The sequence below is a fragment of the Spermophilus citellus genome (genome assembly GCF_964194105.1).
Source record: "Spermophilus citellus genome assembly, chromosome: 9".
In the NCBI taxonomy this organism is placed as follows: Eukaryota; Metazoa; Chordata; class Mammalia; order Rodentia; family Sciuridae; genus Spermophilus; species Spermophilus citellus.
In genome coordinates this window covers 1,858,671-1,878,963 of record NC_138191.1, presented here as the reverse complement: position 1 = coordinate 1,878,963, position 20,293 = coordinate 1,858,671, and the positions used below count along the sequence as shown (strand labels likewise).

General features: G+C 38.2%; 1 protein-coding gene and 1 long non-coding RNA gene across 2 annotated transcripts in view; one reads left to right on the top strand and one right to left on the bottom strand.

Annotated features, from left to right (window-relative positions):
- The window catches only part of LOC308656238, a 182,792-nt gene that overhangs the window by 153,291 nt on the left and 9,208 nt on the right, over positions 1-20,293 (top strand). The window lies entirely within an intron of this gene.
- The window catches only part of VPS45 (vacuolar protein sorting 45 homolog), a 55,695-nt gene continuing 37,072 nt past the window's right edge, over positions 1,671-20,293 (bottom strand). The window contains exon 15 of the mRNA XM_081307023.1: positions 1,671-2,297. Coding sequence (XP_081163149.1) covers positions 2,210-2,297 — 88 coding nt within the window. The 3' untranslated portion in view covers positions 1,671-2,209. The remainder of the gene's footprint in view (positions 2,298-20,293) is intronic.

Here is a 20,293-nt window from a genome sequence, read left to right as displayed (position 1 = left end):
CGTCTTTGGTGAAGATGAGATACTGGGAGGACTTATGATGGGGTTACCTCCCTAATTATGTCCATTCTTAAGATATCAGTGCCAGTAATTATTCAATTGAATATTTTATAGGTAACTCCACTTATGGGAAAAAGAAGACTACCAGAGGTAAAAACTTGTGATTTCCTGCCTGCAAATTTACTGAGCAAAAACTGTTAACCAAACAGTTGTTTAAAAACAAATATCTTTGGGGCTGGGGATGTGGCTCAAGTGGTAGCGCACTCGCCTGGCATGCGTGCGGCCCGGGTTCGACCCTCAGCACCACATACAAAGATGTTGTGTCCGCTGAAAACTTAAAGATAAATATTAAAACTCTCTCTCTCTCTCTCTAAAAAAAAAATCCTTTGGCTTTTGTAAATGGGACACAGGTTTTGACTAGGGTGTTTCAATCTCTGAGGGGAGGGGGTTATTAAAAGCATAAAATGTGCAATGACTGTTAAAAAAAAAAAGCATAAAAGACCTTAATCAAAATGATGTTTTTAAAAGGGAAAAGGACCAGAAATAAGGGATTCAGTTCTGTAAATGATATAAAAATGAGTCATTGTTACCAAAGAAATGCCATTTTTTTTAAGTGCTGTTAAAAAAACTCCTTGTGGGTAGTGTTCATTTCTAAGATTTCTAGATATTGTTAGATGAACCGCCACAATGGAAGCAAGCAAATAATGAAGAGAATGATATAAGAAGTCTGTTGTTTTTTTTAATTCCAGAGTTATTTTGTCGAGAGGAAGGGAAGCACAGGTACTCTACTTGAAGGAGAGAATTCTCCACTTTGTTTTGGAGACTGTGTAACGTGTAGAATGCTGCATTTAACATACTGCCTCCCCAAGTGCAAAGTGTCCTGAAAACTTACAAAAACTGAAGAATTTTTAAAAAAATTATCTAAAAAACCCTTTGATCTTAGGTGTACTGTGAACAGAATCCTGATGGCTTCCCATGAGTGAATGTAAGGAAACAACGCTGAGAGTTGAGGAGTGGAGAAAATGGGGAGGGACCCATCTTTCAGCTTTTCCATTTCTTTCCCTGCACTGGAAGCATTCACAGGAATCCAGTTACTTTGCATAGTAATCCTGTATTCTCCAACTTAGAGAAAGGAATCCATTTTATTCACCTTTATCAGTGCAGACAATGTTCTAAGTACTTCACAGGTATCATCTCATTTAACCCTTAACAATCCTGGGAGGAAGGTACAGTATCACTCCCATACTATAAAGAGGAAACTGAGCCACAGAAGACTAAAGGGGAGATTGAACTGTGGTGTTTTTGCTATGATGATCTGAGAGTGCCTTAATTTCCTGGCACCATTGATGCCATCACTTTTTTCTGCTTTCCAGAGAGGCAAATTGATACCAGGATAATTCTTGCTTTGGTGTATTTTAAATGTCCTTGGGTAGAGGCAATGCCTGCGTTGTTTGGTATAAAGTCATCTCAAGGGCTGTGGCTGTGGCTCAGTGGTAGAGCACTCTCCTAGCATGTGTGAGGCACTGGGTTCCATCCTCAGCACCACATTAAAAAAAAACAAAAAAAACCCAAAAAACTAAAAAATGTTTAAAAGAAAAAAGTCATCTCAAGCCTCACTTTATGAATTTCCACAAAGGAAGCCTAAAGAAATAAAATGAAATCACTCGTATCATTTCACAAAATGAATTTTTTATTGTGGTCATAATGGTTTCTCAGTGCCACAGAAAGTTCCAGGGTAGGGACAATTTTTGGATGGCTCTCTAAAGAAACACGGTAAGTTCTCAGAACTGAGTTGTGCAGGCATGTGGTTAATAGAAAGAAAAAAAGGGTCAAGGGAAGAGAGGAAATCGAGGAAGGTGGCATGTACATACATGATTACTCTTAAACCCCCTGGGCTCTGATAACTCTTTTCCCAAGTAAGATCCCAACAAAATCCACCATAAACTGAAGTGATTGTACTATCAAATACACAAGGAATACATTTACTCGATAAAGAAACCACAAGAAAAGTAGGTTGGGAAGGGTTCAGACTTATTCTCAGCGAGCGCATCTCTGGGAGTCTTGGTGTCTGTGCTAGCAGTTCAGGAACCACAGGTACCAGGAGATGAATTCTAACCAGAGCACGAGACCCTCTCCCAGCCCTCGGGTCAGTGGGAGGCTGTGGGGGGGCCAGGGGGAAGCTGTGCCGTTCTCCACGTTCTCCACCATCATCTCATCTCCTGCTTGCTGGCCTGGAAGGGACTTGAGAGCTCTCCTTGCTCCGGCTGTGCAGTCCAGAAGCCAGAATTTCCTCTAGGAAGCTGACAAGAAGACTTGAGGTTACTTAAAGGAAAAGCAAAAGTATCCTCAAAAATAGAATATCTTGCTCATGACACTGAACTACAGAGACAGATACGAATAGGATGCAAAAGCATTGGTCTGATAGTTGGTGTGGAATACAAGTCATCAGTTGAACTTTAACACATCCACAGTAGAGGGAAAGTCCCTTTCTTCTCCCCCGGGGTCCTCACTGTGTTTTAGATTGAATTTGTAATGTCTGTTAAGATTGATATTATGCTGAGTGAGGTGGCACAGGCCTGTGATCCCAGGGACTCAGGAAACTGAGGCAGGAGGATTCTAAGTTCAAGGTCAGCCTTGGCAAGTTGATGAGACCCTGTCTCAAAATGAATAAAAAGGACTGGGGATGTGGCTCAGTGGTAAAGCATCCCTGGGTTCAGTTGCTAGTACTATCTATACTCTTGAAATTGTCTCAGAACTTTTATTGTGCCTGAGTTTCTTCCTTATTTTATCTACTCTCCAAAGACACACCAGAGTAACTTTTCTAAAATACAGATTATATCATATTGCATACTCTCACCTCTTCTTTAAAACCTTTTACTTACAGAAAAATGTATATAAGGTTTCAAGCCCTTCCTACTGTGGCCTGATCATAACTAGTATTCACATTTACTGTGGCCTGATAATACGTTGTATTTATTTTGTTCAGAGAACTGTTTTACACATGTATGTGTGAATATATATACAAGAAGCCCTATGAAATAGCTGCTCCTATTATCTTTATTTGAAAAAATGAAAAAAGTTGTAGAGAGGTAAAGTGACTTGCCAGTGTCACAACAGCTAGTGAGTGGCTTAGCTGGGATTCAAACCCATGGACTAGAGACCGTGCCCTTCAGCATGATTTGAATTTTAAGGCTGCCCCTCACTTGTCTAGGTCAATGTCCCACAGGGTAGTCCCTGCCATCCACGCCCAACAGCACTCACTCTTCCCTAAACGTGTCACAAACATTCACATCACCATACTTTTGCTCTTACTGTGCTCTGTGTCTGAGATGTAAGGTTGCCCCTTCTCTCTCTGCCGAAATCCTTTTTATCTTTAAGGCTAAGAATCAAAAATCACTTTTCCTGAAAAGCCTTCACAAACCCCCCCATGCTGAACTGTCACTTCTACCACTATTATCACTTAGTCCTAGGGCTATTTTAGTACTGTATTATTAACATGGCACTGTCTATATTCTTGTTGCCAAAATAGATCATGAACTCCTCAGGGTGGGAATACCTTTCACTCAGCTTGTTTCTCCAGGGCTTAGCAAAGGCACCCAGTAAAGGTATGCTGAAGAAATGAATTAATTAAAATAGCAACCCATTGGCAAGAGAACCTTTTCTATAACACAGGGGTTATTTGGATGGTATTTATAAGTATGCTCAGGACTTTCTCAGAAGGAGACAGATCTACAGAAGACAAAGGGTTGAAAGAATGACCAGGTACTTTATTATTATTGTTTCATAGTTTCAGACCTGGAAGATTCTGGGTTTGAAGGATTTAAATTCCAAACTCCTTTGCAAAAGAAAAAAAAATATAGTTAAGTAGAGGGAAAGGAGTAAGTTGAGTTCATTTACTCTCCTGAAATACAGGCATCTTGGGGTGGCCTGGTCTGTTGGCCAGCTGGACTGGAACGCTAGGAGGTCAGAAGACAAGTGTTAGGAAATGAGGTGGTGCTGCTTTTCTGAAAGCGAACATCCCAGATCTTTGATGAGTGACTTCTAGTAAGAACGAAACAAGTGAGAAGCCCTATAGGAACTTATCAGGTGATCTGTGTTTCATTTCAACACAAAGGAAAAAATAACTTTGCTAAAATTATACTTAAAAGATCCTCCTCTGTATATCAACAAGACCCTACACTGCTGACTGCAAAAAGGAAACACTATATTTTCCAAACCTTATTTTGCTTCTTATGGCCATTGTGACTTAAAAAAAAAAAAATCTATTTGGGGACTTCGGTGAGTCATTGCACAGAATGCTTAAAAGATTATGGGCAGTGAACATATTGGTAGCTAGCTGTATCCTAAATTTAGTCTATGTTTAAAAACAAAACAAAACAAAAAGAATAATTTTTCTTTCTAGATTTGTTTTAAATCAATCTCACTTAAAATGTGAACTCAAAAATCCCCATCTCCTGTGGTGCTATAATCCAATTCAATTCAGTTTAATTCAATGTAATGAATGTTTACCGAGCGTCCACTGTGAACCAGGCACTGAACTAGGAGTAGGAATGAACACCTGTTACGATTCTTATCTTCAGGGGCTCTCAGTCAGAGACGGGTCCCAATCACAGCTCACCATGAGACATGGTGTCAACAGGGTGACACCAGAGACTCACTAAGTCTCGGGTGAGTTGACACTGCTGCTCTTCTTGGTTTGTAGTGCGATTAAGGGTGCGTTCCCCACTCTACAGATAGAGGGAGGTGGGTGGGAAAAGCAGAAGCCTCCACCCAGATTTTAAAAAGTCCTGAGTCACACATCAGTAAACAAGGGTCTTCACTGTCTAAGTCTCTGGTAAAGCTTTAGGGACCAACACTTACAGAATTAAAAATTTTAATGACAAATGTAATTAAGCTAATCAACTGTATCCCTAAACTAGCTACATAACATCACAAAACGACATATGTGTATGGTGTACATTTAAAGTATGTGCTCCTCCTTCCCCACTGTAACCTACAGACAGAAATCAGAAGTGACGGAGCGGGAGCCATGGGGAAGGTGGGTCAGTGTGAACTGAGCTACAGGCAGATAGGACGAAGAAGTCCCGGGTGCTACTGTCAAGAGGTGACTACAGATGATAGTAATGCACTTTGTATTTTAAAAAGCCAGAAGAAAGGATTTTAAATGTTTCTACCATAAAGAAATGAGAAATATTTGAGAAGACAGATATGTTTATCCTGATTTAATCACTGGGAAATATATGTATTGAAATGTCATATGATACCCCATAAATATATATTTTTGTTTTGTAGGTATCATTGAAAAATAAATTTCAAATAAAAAAATTACATATTAGTTTCTTGTAACCAAGACAACAAGGGAACCTAAAATCTGAAGAATGGTATGATGAAAAAAAAAAAAAAGAAAAGAAAAAAGCTTGTAGGGAACAGGAAAATAGAAAAAGACTTTCCAAAACATGAGGAAACCAGGTAGGGCTGGGGCTCAGTGGCACAGCGCTTACTAAGCATGGGTGAGGCCCTGGGTTCGATGCCAGCACCACATAAAAATAAAATAAAGGTATTCTGTCTGTCTACAACTAAAAACTATATATATATATATATATATATATTTTAATGAGAAAACCGGGACTGGGGTTGTGGCTCAGTGGTAGACAGTGCCTAGAATGTGTGAGGCACTGGGTTTGATCCTCAGCACCACATATAAATAGATGAAATACAGGTCCACTGACAACTAAAAAACATTTTTTTTAAATGAGAAAACCCCAAGATATTAGTTTTGTTTTTTGTTTTTTTTGGGGGTACCAGGCTTGGGGGCACTTGACCACTGAGCCACATCCTCAGCTCTATTTAGAGACAGGGTCTCACTGAGTTGCTTAGCACTTCCCTTTTGCTGAGGCTGGTTTTGAACTCACAATCCTTCTGCCTCAGCCTCCCGAGCTGTGGGATTACAGGTGTGCACCACTGCGCCTGGCTAAGATATTAGCTTTAAGCAGAAGTAAGCTTCTAATTAAGCCAAACACTTGGCTGGAGATATTTAAGTATGGGAGTTGGTGAGGGAGACTAATAGGATGGAATTTTTAATATCTTAAAACAATGAAAGCTCCTCTTCCCTTTCCTCCCAGTTTTCAGAGACACTATTAGGTTTTCATGTATCTTTACTTTTACACATAATATCCCTTCTGCCTCACACTTTGTCTAGTGGAACTATGCCTCTTTTAAAACACACCTCTCACATGATCTCTCCTAGGGAGCTGTCCTTGCCTGTACTGCCTTCCCCCTAAATAGTCAGTCACCTACTTGTTTCTCTGTATCTTACACTGTGTGTAATTTGTCTATAAGTCTACTTTTCATGTAAGCCTGTGAATTTTTGAGGGCACAAGTGTTACACAAATACTGTAAAAGTTTTAAATAGCACACATAAAATCTCATGTCTTCCTTGACTCTTCTCCCCATTACTCTTTTCAAAGATAACAACAGATTTGATCAACAAATATCTTATTGAGCACATACTATGTGCCCAGCCCTGTGCTAGAAGCAAGAAAGAACATAAAAAAAAAAAACAACTCTGGACTCATGGAATTTATATTCCAATGGGGGAGTAAGAAAGATAAAAGTAATTAATGGGTAAAAATATAGATATATAACACAGAACAGGAAGAAGGTAGAAACTATGCCACTTCAGACAAAGAAAATGAGGCACAGAAAAGTCAAGGTCTTTTATCTTACAGTACTAGACATTCTAGTTTCAGAGTTTGTTCTCCTGACTCTGATGCAATGCTAGATGAAGAACATGTTATGGAGAAAAATAAAGCCCATTGAAAGAAGAACTGGAGACACTGTCAGTGTTGTGAGTTTTTAAATTCAGTGCTCCTGGAGGGTCTCACTGATAAACGAACATTTAATCAAGACCTGCATGAGGCGGTAGAACATTTACCTGGGGGAAGAGCATGTGCAAAGGAGCCAAGGCTTGGATGTTCACGGAGCAGAAAGGAGGCTGGTGTGAATAGGTGTGAATAGGTGTGAGGTAGCAAGGATGAGATCAGACAGATCAGAGGAGGGGATGGAGGGGAGCGTGAAGAGGAGATCGAGGAAGACCTGCTGATGGTTGTAAGGATTTTCGATTTTTGGGTAAAATGAGGGATATCTGGAGGGTTTTTCACAAAGTAACATATCCCAGATCACATATTTTCACAGGACCACTCTACTCCTATATTGAGAAGAGGTCTGGGGGACAAGGGTGAGGCAGTTGATAACCAGAGGACATGAGGTTCTGGACTGATTCTGAAGGTAAGGCTCACAGGATTCACTGATGAATCAGGACACAGATGTGAGAGAAACAGGGGAGTCAAGGAAACGCCAAGGTCTTTCACCTAAGTGACCCAAAGTCTGAGGGGGATCAGGTTGAGGAAGGAAGAAGATGTGTGTTGTCATCAGTCCTGGGAAGGGAACCCAGGACCTACACATGCCAGACACACTCTAACCCTTGGCTTATATCCCAAGCCCCAGAGGTTTGTTTCTGATCTCATTAGATATGGATGCTTACAGACATTCAAGTAGAAAGGACAGTATGGGGGGAGGATGGGCACAGAAGTCAGGAGTTTGGGGAAGAAGTTCAGACTAGAAATAGGGTTTCAATGGAGGTGTGGTATTTTACTTTCAGGGGGATAGCTGGCAACTTCTGGCCACATTTTTCATTGTAATAATTGGCATCTAGTGCGTAGAGGCCAGGGATATTGTTGAAAATTCTACAATGCAAAGGACATTTCCCTACAACAAAAATTATCTGGTTCAAAATATTAGAGTGTTAAGGTTAAGAAACTTTGGACTAAAAATATAAATTTGGGAGTCAGAAGTGGATAGAGAGACTTTAAAGCCAGGAGACCAGACAAGATTGTCAAGGCAGCAGGTGTAGAGGTAAGAGATGGTCTAAGGCCTGTGTCCCAGAAATCCCCCAAGTAGGGAGAACCAGCACAAGAGACAGAAGGAGTGGCCACTGAAGTAGGAAGTAGGAAGTAGGAAGTAGGAAGCTGAGAGAAGAATGATATTTCAGGGGCTTAGTGTGAGGCTCAGTGGTAAGCACTGGCCCCGCATGTGTGAGGCCCTGGGTTCCATCCCCAGAACCACGGGGGAGGGAAAAAGTAAAAAGAACTGACTAAATGTGTTAAATGCTACCCATAGGACAAGACAATGAGGAGTGAGTTCACTCTGGGTTTAGCCATATGGAGGTTCCTGGGGACCATGACAAGGGCAATCTGGGGAATGAGTGGAGTGGTTTAGGAGAACGTGGGTTGAAGAGACTAGATGAGGGGAGGAATTAAGAGAGGAGTGCCAACATCTTGGAGTATCTTGCTGTAAAAGCCTCAGAGGGGCTGGGGCACAGCTCATGTGCAGAGCATGTACTGACCATGCTTAAGCCCTGGGTTCAATTTCCCGCCCAAGGGTTAGGGTCAGGGAGGAGGTGAGGGAGGAGGTGAAGGAGGAGGGTCAGGGAGGAGGTGAGGGAGAGGACACCCAAGAAAGCCCTGAGAGAAAAAGGAGGCTAAAGAGAGGGTCTTAAGGAAACAGCAGTGTGTTTCTATGCCTCTTGAATGACCCGACAGGGTGGTGGGGGAAGTGATTTGTCAAGAAAGGGGGGCAAGTGTGGAGTGTGCTCTGGAGGAGGTGGGCAGGAGGGAGCTCGTGCCCACAGTTTAGAAGGGCTGACAGGTGGAAGGCGGCAAGAAGCAGTGGTGGTGGGAGCTGTGATGTTCTCTATTTTTAAAATTTTTTTCTTGTGGTGCTGGGGATGAACCCAGGTCCCTGGCATGCGGGGCGAGCCCCCTACCAGCTGCGCCCCTTGTGATGCTCTTTCCTCATGGTTTCTCTTACAACTGGTGTACACCCTCAGCGTGACCGTCTTCGTATAAGTAAGTACTGAACGGTTTGCTGAATGAATCCAGGAATAGATACAAGTTTTAAATGCGTCAAGGCCTCCCAGTACAGATGTCCCCTACTATGCAAACTTTTTTTGAATTCCCAATAGCAGTTGTATCGGGAGCAAAAGAGGGGGCTGGCACTCAGCATCATCTTACACCAGGATCATCCTGCTCCTCTCTGGACATATGCTCCACCATAAAGAACTTCTGCTCTGCTTTTCTCCTCCTCCTCCTGCTCTTAGTCATGTTTTCTCAGCCCTGACTGCTCAGTGGCCCTGCGGAGATCCTGCTCACCCTTATGTGAAGCACTTCCGGAGTACTCAGTTAGAATCAGTTATTTCTAGGTGGACACACTTTATTTGTATTCATTGACACTTCTCAAATTTTTATCAGACCTAAGAACCCCTAATAGCAGAATTTTTTGGTCTTAGAAAAAAATTTTTTGGTCTTAGAGGGGTAGACTGGATTGGCAGACCAGTTTACACCTTTCTTTGAGTTTGACTAGTGTTTTAAAAATGTATGATTTTACTATTTTTCATAAATTGACCTTTTAAATTTTGACATAAACATATTTTAAGGCACTTTCAGTTAAATTATTTAATTCTCCCCCACATATTCCTCCAAAATATAAGAAAATGGACACTCCAAAAGATGTGTCATGTTTATTTTGTGCCTTTGTGTGTCCCTAGGACTGATAATATTCTAATTTGAGAAAAATAGATCTGTTTGATTTCCCCCCCACTGGCTCATGAAAGATAGGCACATCCTATTTATTTTTGTATTTTAGCTTCATCCTTGAATAGTAGCTTACAGCCACTCCATAAGCAGTCCCCCCACTGCTCTCAAGTAATAGAATAGTATTCTGTCAATGCTCCTTGTTCATATTTCTTCTGTTCCTGAGAGAAGCAACAGAGATAGTAAAAAACAAAATAAAAAACGAAGAAGTTGACTTTGGTCTATCCACATGATAAAATCTTACACAACACCGAAAAATGAATGAACAAGGTTACATGCAATAATACTGACAACTCTTAGAAACAATATTTACTGAAAAAAGTATAATATCATTTTTATAAAGCTCAAAAACAAAAACCTGTTATTCAGAAATTCATAGATAAGTGACAAAAATACAACCTTTCCCCACCAAAGCAGGGGAATTAAACACAAAATTTAGGAGAGTGCTTGCTTGTTGTGGAAGATGAGAGATGTAACTGAAGAGGAACACATGGATAGATCTATGTTATGCCAATTTTCTAGTTCTCTCTTGAGTTAAGTGAACAAACAGTTCAAGGACGTTCATTATATAATTATGCCTTCTAACTCACGTGTTATATATCTTGTTTTACAATTATCAAATGTTATATTAAAATTCAATAAAAACCACAAAACCTGAGTGCTGAGCAAGATTCTTTCCTTTGGTACTAGGGATTGAACCCAGAAATGCTTTACCACTGAGCCACATCCACATACATCCTCAACACTGTTTATTTTTTATTTTGAGACAGAGTCTCACTAAGTTGTTTAGGACATTGCTAAATTGCTGAGGCTGGCCTTAAACTTGTGATCCTCCTACCTCAGCTTCTCAAGTTGCTGGGATTACAGCGTGTGCCAAATGTGCCCAGCCAGAGTGAGATTCTCTTTTTTTCTTTTTTTTTGATTTTTTAAAAAATTTTAATTTGTGAGATTCTCTTTTTTAAAAAAATATATACATATATTTAATTATAGAATGAACACAATGCCTTTATTTTATTTATCATTTTATGTGGTATTAAGGATTGAACTCAGGGCCTCACAGGTGCTAAGCAAACGCTCTGCCACTGAGCCACAACTCCAGCCTCAGAGTGAGGTTCTTTACTCTAGATTTTCTCAGAATCTTTAACATGGAAATGTGATTTGCAATTTTTCCAAGAAAGGGAAACAGCATTTTCTAAACTTGATTGACTACAAAATCTTTTTTAAAATATGGAAAAACTATCAATATCTCTCCAAATTTTCTATAGTGTGGACCTTGGGAAACAATTAAGGTATAAAATATTTCCTTGTTTATAACCAGTTCCACTGAGGTTACTTCACCTGAGATACTTTCTTCCAAAAGATGTAATTGCCTATTAAAAAATATAGCTACTCCTTCCCAAGTCCCACCTTTTTACAGGACACCTGACTTATGAAAAACAAATTAAGTAAAATAAAACAAAGGAAAATGGAGTCCCTGACCCTATTTTTAGTTCCACAGGACAAAAGAGAAAACAATGGAATTCTACACGCATCCAGCATTGTGCATGTTTTATTCCTTAAAATACCATGTGAAGAGAAAGGAAGGAATTGCCCTCAGATCCCACCGGGTAAGAGATGGATTCCTTGGAGACAGAAATGTCTATAATATCAGTCACACAAGTCTGAAAGGAGGTTATCATCTGAGAAAGAAAGAGCTATAGATGTGCTTTCCCACCACTGGGGACATTCAAGACCACATCGGTTTGTCAGAAGAATCATGCCTACTATTAAAAAAATAGGAAACAAAGCCCCAAATAACCGTGGAGGCTGAAGACTCTTTGTAAGTCTTTAATTATAGAGGTACTGATGCTGGGGGCTTCCAAGGGGAAATTTTAAGTGAGCACAAATGGAAATGGAACTACAAGGTTTTTCTCCTCTCAGAACACGAAGGTCATGTGGTCTCTGGACTACCTCCACAGTAAGTTTTATCATTGCCTTGGTATATTTCTACTTGGAATAATAATACAATTCTGCCCCTGAATTATGTTAAAGTAAGGGTTCTTAAAATAAGTAGTACAGTTTTGGCAGAGGAATGAAGTGACCCACTATACAGAGTTAGCATGTTTGGACTTTCTTCCATTTTAACTTTTTATTATTTTACCCAACAAATCCTGGAAGAAATACGCAAACACTGTATTGAATTTTACACACTCTACAAAAAGGCATTTCTTACAAACTTGTGAGAGAGAATGTTTTCCTATAATATTTTCCCACAAGTCACATTCTGGTTGCAAGAAATAGGAACTCATCCAAATTAGCTCAAGCAAAAGAAAAGTGTTTATCGTATGGCATTGGAGGTGGAGCAGGGAGTGGTGAGTTGAAGACTGCTTTGGAACCAGACAGCATCTACCCCTCTGATTCTTGGTTCATTCTTTAAGCTTCACAGTATTAATCTAGTTCATTCTTCTTTGCATCTGGATTGAAGTAAACTGGTTTTTAGCCAACCTTTTCACATATAAATTGATGATTTAAAAATTTAAGTTTAAGAATCATCAGCAGCTAACCTCAGTGCTGGCAAGGCATGATGTGAAAGTGTAAATACACTTTTAGGTATTTGGATTATAAAGGTATAGAAGACTTTCCTGGCTGTAAATTTAGTAATTTAGCATCCTAAAAATGCTTACACCTGCTGGGAGGGTGGCACACACCTGTAATCCCAGTGGCTTGGGAGGCTGAGACAGGAGGATCGAGAATTCAAAGCCAGCCTCAGCAACAGCAAGGTGCTAAGAATCTCTGTGAGACCTTGGTCTCTAAATAAAATACAAAATAGAGCTAGGGATGTGGCTCAGTGGTTGGGTGCCTTTGAGTTCAATCCCTGGTACCTAAATAAATAAATAAATAAATAAATAAATAATTGTGATGATAATAATCTTACTTCTTGAATTATGAAGATTAAATGAGATAATATACACAGTGAATTAAGTAGTAGCATATAGCATATCTTGAGTGAACAACTGGATATGTCTATAAAGATGTATATAAAGTGATGTTTATTATAGAAAATTACAAAAATTTAATATCAAACAAATTTTTTTTGTTGTTGTTCTTCAATATATGTCTAGTCTCAAGATAGCTCTTGGAACTTGGTGCACAATAAGTATTTGTTGAATAAACAAAAAACTGAGGACTGTCAAATTGTGGCTTAATCCAATAGAATGTGACTCAGTCATTAGAAATGACATAGGTGAGTATTTTCATTGAAAACACATGTTCGTATACTTCTTTTTATTTAAAAAGTCTAAAAGTGTATGCATTAGGATGCTGACAACAGTCCCTATGACGGAATGGTGGCAATATGGATACTTTTATTATCTTCTTTTTTTTTTTACCCAGGGCTAAGGATGGAACTCAGAGCCTTCTGCTTGCTGGGCAAGCACTCTGCCCACTGAGCTAAATCCCCAACTCCTATTATCTTTTTATTTTATTTTTTAAAAATATGTCTTTAGTTGCTGATGGACCTTTATTTATTCATTTACTTATATGCAGTGCTGAGGATCGAACCCAGTGCCTCACATGCTAGGCAAGCGCTCTACCTCTGAGCCACAACCCCAGGCCCCCTATCATCTTTTTTGTTTTTTGCTTACTGCATTTAATTTTTCTTCCTACAAGGATTATGTATTGATTTTGTAATGAAAAGCTGTTTTTAATTTAAAAATGTTATGTACATAAATAAACTGGAATCAGGAAACATACCTAGATTTGAGTCTTCAGTTAAACTCAACTTTAAAAGAAGGATCTTATTAGCTCTCATTTATGTTTATTTTCCCATTAGACATTAAGATGTTGCAGGTGTAGAACATGCCTTCATCTTTCTAACCGTGAACAGAACCTGGCATGCAATCAGTATTCAATAAACGCCTGTCGGTGCAGGCAGTGCACTCCATTATGACTTCTGCAATGTTTCATACTTTGGTCATAGGAAGAAAAGAAACTCCCAAGAAAATCTTTGCAAAGAAGGTAATGGTTTCAACAGTTTCAAACAGGAACTTGAAATGCCAATAAGTGAAGAAGAGAGCTCTCTGGATTCTTTTCTCTTTGAAATGCAAATTCTGTCACAGTATCCTAATTTTTCTGTAAATAATTCAGAGATCAACCAACTTGTGGTTACAGGAGAAGGTCCAAGTTTCTAGTGTTACTGGTTTAGGCAGAAATCTATAAAGTACTTCTTGATAACATGAATTGGCCCGTTTCCGGCTTCAAATTTAATCAACTGTTTTCTAAGCTCTTAATTGTGTTCTCTACAAAAAAAGATTAATATCACTGATTTACTGTCACAGTTAAATCATTACCAAGACTTCGGCATCATTTCAGATAGTCATTAAAATACCAGCTGTTACTAGTTATCAAGTTAATCACTTTTATTCAAAGAATAACACGGTCACTTAAATCTCATTCTTCATGTGTGTGTGTGTGTGTGTGTGTGTGTGTGTGTGTTACTGGGGACTAAACCCAGGGGCGCTCTACCACCACACTACAACTCCAGCCATTTTTATTTTTTATTTTGAGAGGGTCTTGGCTGTTCAGATAGTTGCCCATGCTGTCTTGGAACTTGTAATCCTCCTGCCTTAACCTCCCAAGTTGCTGGGATTACAGGTGTATGCCACCATTCCAGGCTTGGTAGCCACATTTAAAAAGAAAAATGAAACATGTAAAATTAATTTTTGGGGAGGTACCGAGGATTGAACTCAGGGGAACTTGAGTTGGCTGGCTTTGAACTCGCAGTCCTCCTGACTCAGCCTCCTGAACCGCTGAATAAAATTAACTTTAATAGCATATTTTATATACCTCATATCAAAAATATCATTTTAGCATGTAATTGACTTGGAATTATTAAGGATTTTTTTGGTACTAAGTCTTGAAAACTGAGAAATATTTTATACTTGTGGCACACTTACAAAATAACCACATTTCATGTTCTCAGTAGCTCCATATTGCTAAGAGGCTACATCACTGGACAGCATACGTATGAAGTATAGAGGAGCACTAGCACATGATATGTTCTCAGTACATTTTAGTTCTCATTGTCATCACAACCTGTCTAGATTGCTATAGACCAGTATTCCTCAAAGTGTGTTCCTCAGAATACCAGCTGACATCGGGTTTCTGGGACATGGCATTAAATAACACTGAATCATGCAGTAAGAAAACCATTTCTTTCTTTCTTTTTCTTTTTTGGGGGGGCGGGTACCAGGGATTTAATTCAGGGGCACTCAACCATTGGGCCACACCCCCAGCCCTATTTAGTATTTTATTTAGAGACAGGGTCTCGCTGAGTTGCTTACATCTTGCTTTCGCTGAGGCTGGCTTTGAACTCGCCAGGCTTTTGCCTCAGCCTCCCGAGCTGCTGGGATTACAGGCATGTGCCACTGTGCCTGGCAGAAAATCATTTCTTTTAAAAATTGTTTTTCCATCTTTCTGATTGTGTCAAGGAGAAAGTATCAGTTTGGTACTATGGTGCTTTGCTTTTTTACATTTTAATATTTTTATTGATGATTCACAGACAATAAAATTCACTGACTTTAAGGGGTATCATTTGATGAATTTGACTAACATTCCAGTTACATCACCACTTCCTCAGTTAAGATAAAAGACACTTCTAACCAACAAAATCCAACAACCAACAAAATCCAACAAAAGGAAGAGAAAAAAAGAAAGAAAGAAAAAACTTTGGGGGTGTGCTTAGTGACAGAGCACTCCTGGAGTCAATGCCCAGTCCTGAAAACAAACAAAAACAGTTTTATCTATTTTTTAGAATCAGAAGGAATTATTTACTTGGTGGTGGTAGGGGAATGTCTATAGGCACTATACAACTTTGCTAGTTAAAGGGAAAATAATTGAAGAGGGGATTATTAATTATTTTGCAGATTTATAGCTAATGAGGGCCTAATTGAATCTAATTCAATTTTAATTGAATATAGCGAACCTATAACGTGCAGTCATTATTACTGACCTGAAAGGGAATCTGGGAGTAAGAGGATTGCTGATTTGGGGTCATCTAGCAGGATTTACTTTTCTGTCTGTCCAAAGTCTTAAGAAGGGGCTGGGGTTGTGGCTCAGTGGTGGAGCACTTGGGTTCAATTCTCAGCACCACAAAAACATAAATAAATAAAGGTAGTATGTCCATCTACAATTATAAAAAATGTAAAACAACAACAACAAAAAAACCCCAAACGTCTTAAGAAGTGCTAAACTGCAGGACAGGTGACTGTTCAGGTGGTACTCAGGACCTGTTGGCTAACACATTCACCTTCCTTCCTTTCCCTTTAAAATAACTAGTCTCTGGAATATCTAACTCTTAAGGAGAAACGATTTCCAGAGTCATCACAAAAATGGAGTCAGAACTTAGGTTGGTAAGTATAAGCCAATGCTATGGCTACCTGATAGACGTGTGCTAGTGTTATTAAACAAAGGCATTGTGTTTTAAAAGCCACATAGGGTCAGGAAACAAGGCATACACTTCAATACAAAGAGGAATTAGAATCAAGACTCCCATATAATATAGAGGACCATACTAAAAAAGTAGATTTACAAAAAATCTATCTGTACAGAGAGATAACAAGGAAGTTTGAACCTAAATTGGCACTGTTTTGAACAGTACAGGAAACCTCAAGTACTATATAGAAACCAACATAAAAATGATTCCAGACTGATAATGTTCTTGATATACCTAGCTAAAGTGAAAGGAAAACTATGCAGGAGAAATATATCTTCAACCTAGGCCTCTTGGGTCCCATAAATAAAACTCTGCTTAAAATGACTTATGGTTCAAACTAATAGAACATGTGGAAATGATTAGTTGTGAGCTAATGTTAGCAGATAACAATAGTAGTATCACACCTCCAAGTACTTTAGATTATAGAGGTACTTAACTTCTGTAGGTACTCCTGTAATTTCTAAAGAAAAATTATGGACTTTGAAAGATGATGAAGGAGTTGAAAACACACACACACAAAAAAAACAGTATTAAAAATATCAGGCAAATCTGAATAAGAAGCAAATAGAACTTATAGGTATAAAATGTAACTATTTTAAATTAAAATTTAATTAAATGTAAATTAGATACAGCTGGAGAGAGTTTAACTGCATTGGAATACTGATCTGAAAAAATTATACAGAAGGCAGCAAATAGAGAAAACAGGTGATATAAATGAAAGGTTAAGAAGCCCGAAGAACAGAAGAATGTCCAACATATATCTCATAAGAGGTTCTAGAAGGAGAGATAAGAGGAAATGAAAGAGTGGCGATACTCAAAGAAATGTGACTGGAAAACTTCCAAAAATATGCCAAACACAAATTTTCATATCAAGTAACATAAATAAAAATATATAAACATTTAGATACAGAATATTAAAGCCAAAACATTAAAGACTAATATTAAAAATGAATCATAGATGATTATCTACAAAAGGAAAATAATGATATTGAGAGCAAACTTCTTAATGGCAACAGTTAATAGTCCATTTTCATCTTGATTTTAAGTGCTGAGAGAAAATTATCAACCTAGAATTCTAAACTTAGCTAAACTAAGACATTTTTAGACAAAAATACCAGGTTGACCAGTAGCTGAAAGAATTACTACAGGATATTCTTTAGTAAGAAGAAAACTGAAAGAAAGAGACAGGATGAAACAAACAAAACAGAGGAAAATGGGTGGCAAATCTATTTGTGAGAAAAGTTTGAGATAGATTAATTTAACCTCTATGGCGGTTGAGGACGTAACTCAGTGGTAGAGTGCTTGCCTAGGTTGATCCACAGCACAGGAGGGAAAAATTTGGTGTCTATTTCTCTATTTCTTTATTCAACAAGTAAACTTTTTTTGGAGGGAGGGTACTGAGGGTTAAACCCAGGGGTGCCACTGAGCCAAATCCCTAACCCCATCCCCCGACCTCTTTTATTTTTTTGTTTTGAGACAGGATCTTACTAAGTTGCTTGCTAGGTTGCTGAAACTGGCCTCAAATGTGCAATCCTCCTGCCTCAGCCTCCCAAGTTGCCGGGATTACAGGTGTGCGCCACCATGCCTGGCCACAAATATGTTTTAAGGACAAATAAAAGTAATCTATGGTGACAGAGGTCTTAATATTGATTACTTTGTGGGGAGTTAAGACATGGAGTGGGCAAAAGAGGTGATTTTGAGGGTGCTGGCAGTGGCTATATTGAATTATTTATTTTGTGATATTTTATTGAGATGTCTTATCATTTATATATTTTTCTATATTTAATACATGTATGTGGTATCACATTAAGACATCTGGCTTTGTCCCTCATTCTTGATACATAGCTCCTAAAACCCTTGAAACTTGCTGAGGGGTGATAAGAGTGTCTTTTATACCAATGAGGCCATTCTTGAAGGATGCCTACATATTTCAGGATAGGGGACTGGTCACTAGAAAGACCAAGTCTTGATCTAAAGCTCAGAACTTTCAGCCCACCCTTTAACCTTTAGGGAGGAGAAAATGACTAGAGATTGAGTTAATCCCAGATGGCCAATAGTTTAATCAATCATAATTTAATCCATTGACACAAATAATGAAACCTGTTTAAATTCCCCTAAATGATAAGGTTGGAAGATCTTCCAGCCTGGTCGGGTACTGGGAGGGTGGTGTGCTTGGAGCAGACCTGGAAAATCCACTTCTCGCCACTGTACTTTGCCCTATGCATCTCTTCCATTTGGCTGTTTTTTGAGTTGTGTCCTTTCTAACAAATTGGCAATGCAAGTAAAGCAAGTAAAGTTCTGTGAGCTCTTCTAATAAATTCTCAAACTTGGAGAAGTGGTCATGAGAATCCTGAATTTATAGGTGGTTAGACAGAGTATGGGTGGTCTGGGACTTGTGACTGGCATTTGAAGGACCGACAGTCTTGTGGAAATGAGTCTCTTTAATTGGTGAGATCTGATGCTAACTCCAGTTAGTGTTAGAATTGAATTGTTCAGCATCCAGTTGGTATCGAGAGAAATGGAGAAGTAGTGTTAGAGAAGATGCCAGGTATTTGATAGTCAGGAGCACTATCTTGAGACCAGATCTTCAGTTTGTCTTGGTAGTCTTCTTACTAAATACTTATTAAACAATGTACTTAATGACAAAAATACAATAATAGTTCAATAAAATAGTTCTTTCAAAGTTTTAAAAGAAAACTCTACAGAACAGTTTAAACCAAAATAAAATTCTGATAGATTATGAAGATATAAGTTTAAATATGAGTTCTAAAAGCAATGGAAAAATGGATGTTAGTATAGTTAATATAATCTTGATTGAGAAAGAACTTTCCAAGCATAATACCAAAGGCAGAAATTGCTGGTAGTTTTGAGTAAATAAAATGAACACAATAACAAGAAAACTTTCATATTGTAAAACACTGAATAAAATAAAAACATCAAATAGAAGAAAAAGATTTGCAAGATACAATGTGAATGGACAAAATTTTTAATTATATATACAGAATTTTTGAAAAATTATTCATAAAAATTAAAAAATACCTGGCAATGGGTAGAGAACATGAATGGGTAATTCACCCAAAAAATATACAAATGGTCAATGAGCTCTGGACACTGACAAAGATGTTAGGTAATTTACCTGAGTGAGGGAAAAAAAAAAAAAAAAAATATATATATATATATATATAAAACACTAAAGGTGTTTCTTTTTTTTTTTTTTTCTAAAGGTGTTTCTATCAAACTGTGAAATGAAACTTATAAGGCAGACTGTACAAGGAGAACTATTTTTGCCCATACATTCAACACAAATGGCTAGACAGGCTTAGAAGAAGTCTGAAAAGATCAAAATGTAACAGTGGTTAGATTATGGTAGGTTTTATTTTCTATATGCTTCCTGAATTAAAAAAAAACAAATTTCAGAATAAGCATATATTATATCATAATAAAGGTGAAAGTTGTATTTTTTTAAACCAAACAATAACACACAAAGAAAAATACACAAATATCTTTAATGATTCCCAGTTTTCCATGCATTGCTCTCTCAGGGCCCCCAGTCACTAAATTCAATCATCTTGCCACAATTCTCCTGTTTCTCTTTCCTCTACCCTTTGCTGACAAATGAAGCTTCCTAAAGTACTGTGACCCTTTTAAAATTTCATTGCTTAAAAACCTTCAATATTTTCTAGTTTTCTACATAAAAAAGTACGAATTCCTTACTTAGCCTAGCATCTAAGCCCTTCCATAATTATAACAATCTTTTTACTTTAACACTCCTTCCAGATAGTTGACTACTTGCTGTTCTTTGTGTATGTTTGTTGTCTACAGCTTTCACAAATTGTCCCTGTGGTTAACTCTACCTAGAATATACTCTCTTTCCATATGCCAGTTTTCTGCCTAAGGCATAGTTTTCATACTGTCTTCTCCATGAAACGTTTGCTGATTTCCTATAGCCACTCTTAAGAATCCATGAGTCTTTTCTCTGTCTCTCCAGGCACTTATTTTCTTACTTTTTTGTTCTGTCTTTCCTAATAGACAATGACTAACTTGAGACAAGATCGTCAGTTTGTCTTTGTAGTCTTCTTACTAAATACTTATTAAACAATGTACTTAATGACAAAATAGAAAAACTGTCAATTCAATGCCATTATGCTTAGCTATTTTTAAAATGCCAGCCTAT